The following is a 6,780-nucleotide window of genomic DNA, read 5'->3' on the forward strand; positions in this document are numbered from 1 at the left end:
AAAGGGCGCTGTACGTCATCTATGTTTTAGGTAAAAAAAAAAGAAACGGTATTGTTTAAAAAAGTGTAAAAATGTGTTAACATGTATATTCGGATATGGAGGAAGATAAATAAATAATGATAATTAAAAATGATATGGGCAGTTTAATAGACAAAATACTTGACAAAATTTTAACATAAATCATGCAGATAACTGTAATAATACATTCAATATTCTCCCAACCTTTATATTAAGATAAACAAATTCTTCGAACCTGTATCGAATCACTTTTCGTCACTATAATAACTAAATGTTGATAAAGCAGTACAAATTTGTCCATGTGTCCATTTTTTTTTTAAAAACTGCTTTCCGATATAGTTATTTTTACTTTCATATTCATTTTTTATGAAGTTGTGGGAATTTTTCGATCTAAAAATAGAACAGACGTAATGAGAATAATTCCTATAAATAAAGGTCCAGCCTTCAGATGCGCCATTTTTCACAACGACGAGTATGGTAAGCATAAATTTCCTAGCAGTACCTGAAGTTGTCGTAGAGATAATTTTTAATGCTTAATTCGTTTTTAATTCATACTCTGCTAAAGTGACCTATTTAAATTTCTTAACAAAAACTGAAATATACGAACTCGATCGGATCTAGGTCTTTAAAAAAAATAAGGTTTCATCACCCCAACATTAACATTAAACATTAACTAAGAGTACACTGGAAATTTATTCGAGAAACTTAGGTATATACTTTAACTAATATATCTTATTTTAGGAGTTTTGTACAAAAAGTTGTGTAGTAGGGCATCCATGCCGTGGTCTGAAGTTTGAAAATACTTGCCTTCCTTGCCTTTCCTGTTACCATATTAATCAAAAACACACAGTGAATGATATGTGTATGATTTGTTACACTGACCCACTACCATCTTTCCCGTGTATAGAGGTATGTATTCATCTCTCATTTACGTTTAACTAAATTTAAATGACCAAAAGAGCCATAAGACAAACGAAAATAATTTTTTAAATATTTTAAAATTGTCCAATTATCTGCTGCTCCCGTATGCTCCAAATCCCATTAGTTCTGGTGTATAAAGTTTCAAATCACAAATTGATAATTCTGAAGTTAAATATATGCTAAATTATTGAGAACTTTAGCATTATAATATTCTTTTCCCTAATTTTCGAGTGAATGAAATTATTTACAGTTGTTAATAACAATCTGATTCCTTTCTTACAAGAAGAGCGCCATGGATATATTGCTAAGAGTATATTCCATAACATTATCTCTCTTTTTTTGTTTCAGTGATTGATAAGTCCGTTTTGAAATAAAAAAATATAGTTATTCACAAATTTGTATTTGAAACAAATTTTAATTTGAAGTATGTACTTTTACAGCTGGAGTGTGGTCATATTTTTCATCATTTGTGTGTAAGCAGATTTCTTCAAAACAGATGGAGTGGACCAAGAATTACATTTGGTTTTATGCTTTGTCCTATTTGCAAGGTATATATTAAAGGCCTTTTGATTTTTTAAAGTAAACCGTACAAATTTATTCGTTAAGAATGATACGGCATTAATAAAGCACCAAAACAGTGTATAAACCATAGTGTTCCATGACAATTTATTTAGCCTTTTAATATTCGATTGTTGAATATGGTAGAAATTTGTAATTCCCAGTTTATTGGAGCCCGAGTTGCTCATTCCTTTTGTTACTTTGTATGTATGGGTTTAGTTACTTTATGTTCTTTGTTGTATATGTTTGTTCTCTTGTCTGGTATTTGTCCCTGGATTACATTCTTTTGATTACCGCTATAACCTTGGTTCCCTTGATTATTCTTTGAATTGTGCTCAACTTTCATTAATTGTCCTAGCCATAGCACACTCTTTTCTCAACATTGTACATTATATCTTCTTAGTCCTATTCTATATCCCTTTGTGAGGACACGGCAGATTTGCTTATATCTTATTTATTTACAGATACAAATTAACCATGTTTCATTACAACGTGAACTTCATCCAATTAAACAGTTGTATGAAGATGTTCGAACAAAAGCATTAACCAGATTACAGTTCGAAGGGTTGTTTAACAGCGATACTATCATTAAACCAGGTTCTCCATTTTACCAGGACCCTGCAGGCTTTGCAATGGACAGATATGCTTACTATGCCTGCTCAAGATGTGGAAAGGTTGGTTGAAACCACGATTTAATTTGCATATTATTTATCGCAAGTTACTGATGGTAGTTACAATGGCATCTTACTAAATGTGGTGCGTTTTATCAGGCATGGTAAGGAATAAATAGCAAAACATTACTTATATAACAAACCAATCTACCCAGTCTCTATAACATCGAAGATATTTGTATGAGTGAAAATAGTAATACATGCAGTAAAAGCGATCTTAGAAATGTCTTAAGCGAGAGTTATACAAAGTCATGTCGTATTTCAGGCTTATTACGGAGGTGAAGGTCGATGTGAGAATGACAATGGAGACGACTTTAATCCGAACGACTTAGTTTGTGGCGCATGCGTTGCTGCTTCAGAAACCCACGTGAGTACTTAATCTTCGAAAAATTAAACCTTTATCTAAACAGTTTAGTAAGGTCTATTTTTTACTGCCATAATCTTCTTTTTGTCATAGATTTATGTATGAAAATAAATTTTTCTTCCCTTTACACAGTAATGGTAATAACAAAAATATTAACATTAATCCGATCTTTAATCAAATCAAGTTCTAAACAAATCTGGCAAAATAGATACTACACCACCGGAGCAGCTGGTACCGCAATAGTCTTGGTACAGGCATTTCAAACGAAATGGTGGGTTAAATCTATGTTTTAAAGTGTGCTAAACCCTCTCTTTCATTGCAGTATGAATATACCGGTGGTGATTAAATAATCCTGCTTTATTCCTTTTATCATTTGTATTATTCCAGTTCGTACAAACTTATAATTTCTTTCCAGAATTGTCCAATGCATGGAACTGATTACATAGAATATAAATGTCGCTATTGTTGTTCAATAGCTGTGTTTTACTGTTTTGGGACCACACATTTCTGTAATAGCTGTCATAACAACCATACAACTGTCACTGGTATGGCCAAAGCCCAGCTTCCACAGTGTCCAGCAGGTTAGCTTATATTAATTTACTATACCACCACTGTAAATACGCGGATTATGAATAATGATAGGGGTGTCAGTCCTACCTTCCTTGTGTTCCATCTCTTATCCGTTACTTCTCCAACATGCTAAATGTAATTTAATGAAACTTTCACGGATTTTTTGTTTGTGGGTTTTACATAGCAAAACATGGTCAAATGGTGCTTAATATCAAGTGGGGGAGTGGGGAATCAATTTAATGAGCATTGCATAACAGAGCTACCAAAACCAATATTACTTCTTACACTGTCAACGTGTAATTTGAAAAAAAAATGTTTTAAAATTGAAATAGGAGCAGTTATGCGATGTAATCTAATACATAAAATTCAGAATTATATGCTGTAAAAACATGTTTCAGTGTCAACAAACTATTTCTTGTATTACTTATGCATTTATTACATTTTTTGTAGGACCTGTTGGAAAACAGCTGTCTGGCACTGGTTGTCCACTGGGAATCAAGCATCCACCAACGGGAGACGAGTTCTCCCTGGGATGTGGCATGTGCAGTAACCTCACTTGTTTCTAATTTATAAAAAAAGTGGATTGTTGTGAGAATGAAAATGAAAGATTATGTGATATGTTTATATGATTGTATTTGCCATGTTTACTGTTATGCCTTTAAAAGGTATTTTGTTATTTGTTTTTTAATGAACAAAAATTAAAAGTTTACAATAAGACGATGAGTTTGAGTTTTATTCAATTTTCTAAAAATGTTTTGACATTTATATCTCACGAAACTTTCTACCTATTAACCCTAAAACAACTTGTTTTGCTGATTCTAATATCGTTTTAAGCTTTGTTTACCAATTTGTACGCCCATAGATGATAACAAATTTAAGAAAAGAGAAGAGACAGGTCGATCTTTTTATGCCCCATATTAAATAAAAAGCGAATTTCCACCCTCTGAAATTTACTACTTAGTGTAACGAAAAACAAACGTTTGTGTAAAAGGGCTTTGAAAGTGTAGAACTGTTAAATATAAAAAAAACATGAGATGTGGTATGATTGCCATTGAAACAGTCATCCACCAAAAAGCCAAGCAACGTACAATTGAACATCTACATGTCTTTACATGGTCCTCAGTGATGGGCAAAACCCTACCATAAAGCAAAATGTAAAATGCCCAAAACTAAATGAAAGTGAGACGAAAATCGACCTAATCTATAGAAAAAAAAACAAATAGCAATGAACATAGAAAAAACAACAACAATCACTCGATTAAAGGTTCTTGGCTTGGGCTAGGCATATAAAGTATTTGGTGGGGTTTAACATGTTTGTGAGGGCTCAACCCGGCACAGTGGTACAACAATAGAACGAAGTATTGATCCGTTAAAATTGATACAGAATATAAACACATTAACAAATAGGACAAAAGACAACAAATTAAATTACGACAAGCTTTGAGATTAAAGATGTGTAAACATTTATATTATTACATAAATATTCTGAACTAATCGGAAAGGAAGTAAGATAAATAAATAATGATAATTAAAAAACCTGGGCATTCTAATGGATAAAGTTACCTGACAAAAATTTAACTTAATTCAGAGAAGATCTGTAATAATACATTCCATATTCTCCCTACCTTTATATTTAGTTTACAAATTCTTCCAACCTGTATCGAATCACTTTTTGTGGATGGAACAGTATAAATTTCACAATGGAAGTCCATTTTTTAAACTGCTTTCCCATTTAGTTATTTTTACTTCCATATTCAATTTTTATAAAGTTATAGGAATTTTTCGAACTGAGAATAGACCAAACGTAACGAGAATAATTCGTATACAAATAAAGGTTCAGCGTTCAGATGCCACATTTTTCATTAAAATTACAACATGTAAGCATTAAAGCATTCATTCAATTTCATTTCTAAGAGTATATTCCATAATAATGTCTCTTTTTGCTTCGATGATAAGTTGAAATAAAAATGTAGTTATTCGCAAATTTATATTTGAAACAACGTTTAATTTGAAGAATGTTCTGTTATACTCGGAGTGTGGTCATATTTTTCATCATTTGTGTGTAAGCAGATTTCTTCAAAACAGATGGAGTGGACCAAGAATTACATTTGGTTTTATGCTTTGTCCTATTTGCAAGGTATATATCAAAGGCCTTTAATTTTCTAAAAAAATATACCGTACAAATTTATTCGTTAAAAATGATACAGCATTAATTAAGCTTCGTCTAAACCATGATGTTCCATGAAACTTGACTTTCCTTTCAATATTTGATTGTTGAAAGAGTAATCAAGAGAACCAAGAAATCAAAAGAATGTATTCCAAAATAATAAGTACAAAGTAACAAAAGTAAATGAGCAACTCGGACTCCACAAATAACTGGGATCATGGACCATGTTCACCGGTAGGGTAAGCGTAGTTACAGCAAACTCTGGCATAAAGTATATATATATATCGTTTCGTTTGAATGTGGGGTATATATATATAGTTCTGTTAAGTTATAGTCATGCATGAGGAAAGGTTTGGCGGTATATGGGCGGGGTATTTGGTCTTTTAAATACTGGAATTTTGGTAATTTGGATATCGAACGTACTCAAAGTTACTTGCGACGTACGACTGTCAAATATATTATTTATTTATTTATTCATTATAATAAATAAATAAATAAATACTTTTATAATAATATTTTTATGTTTTTATGTTTTTATTTCTTTTTTATTATTTTTCAAATATATAATGTAATAAAAAGTTATATAATGTATATGATCTTATTGAATTTATTGCTGTTGGATATATTCAAAGAATAATGTGTTGTTTCGCAATACAAAAGTTACTGCGAGCAAGTAAATCTAATCATAGTGTTATACTTTATGCCCTTATGATATAGAAATGTTTTGAAGGTTAGAATATGGCTATGTTTGAAAGTTGGAAAATTGATGTGGTTGAATGTCACAAAATATATATGAATTTGGATATTGGAATACACAAAATGTAATAGAGATATGGATAGTTGTCATGCATATGAATTAAGAATGAAATACTTTAAATTCGAAAGAGCACAGCGATGGAGAATTTAAGAGTTGTGATATGAAAACTTCATACGCAGGTGCTGTAGGGATGCTGTCAAAGATAAAATGAAAGTTGACAATACGGAATGAAAAGTCATCGCGTTTTTCATATAGTTTGGTCAATAGTTTTCCTTTACCATTGATCTCAAAGTGTATGTCGAGATATGAGTCTGACTTCACGTGTCTGTAGTATCCTTTATTTCAAGTTCTTTGGGATATATGCGAAGTATAAAATCCTATCTGATTGTAATTCGCAACTTTGACTATTGTTATTTAACATTAATTGTTCTATTCCTAACACACTCTTTCCTCACCATTGTACATTATATTTTTTTAGTTCTATTCTATAGATTTCGTTCATTATTCCTTTTGTGAAGTCACGACAGATTCGCTTATACGATATTTATTTACAGATACAAATTAACCAATGTTTCATTAGAACGTGAACTTCATCTAATTGAACAGTTGTATGGAGATGTTTGAACAAAAGTATTTACCAGATTACAGTTGGAAGGGTTGTTTAAAAGCGGTGCTATAACAAAACCAGGTTATCTATTTTACCAGGACCCTGCAGGCTTTGCAATGGACATATATGCTTGCTATGACTGCTCAA

General features: G+C 31.5%; 1 protein-coding gene across 1 annotated transcript; it reads left to right on the forward strand.

Annotated features, from left to right (window-relative positions):
- The first annotated feature begins 416 nt into the window (after positions 1-416).
- Positions 417-3,819, forward strand: LOC148604329 (E3 ubiquitin-protein ligase MYCBP2-like). Its single transcript, XM_088548935.1, has 7 exons — positions 417-495; positions 760-927; positions 1,380-1,487; positions 1,962-2,171; positions 2,434-2,535; positions 2,948-3,113; positions 3,553-3,819. The coding sequence occupies exons 1-7, from the start codon at positions 493-495 to the stop codon at positions 3,666-3,668; spliced, it is 873 nt and encodes a 290-aa protein (XP_088405061.1). The 5' UTR covers positions 417-492; the 3' UTR covers positions 3,669-3,819.
- The last annotated feature ends 2,961 nt before the right edge of the window (positions 3,820-6,780 follow it).

The sequence above is a fragment of the Perna viridis genome, chromosome 10, assembly GCF_037379345.1.
Source record: "Perna viridis isolate PV_CMFRI_1.1 ecotype Kerala chromosome 10, ASM3737934v1, whole genome shotgun sequence".
Classification (NCBI taxonomy): Eukaryota; Metazoa; Mollusca; class Bivalvia; order Mytilida; family Mytilidae; genus Perna; species Perna viridis.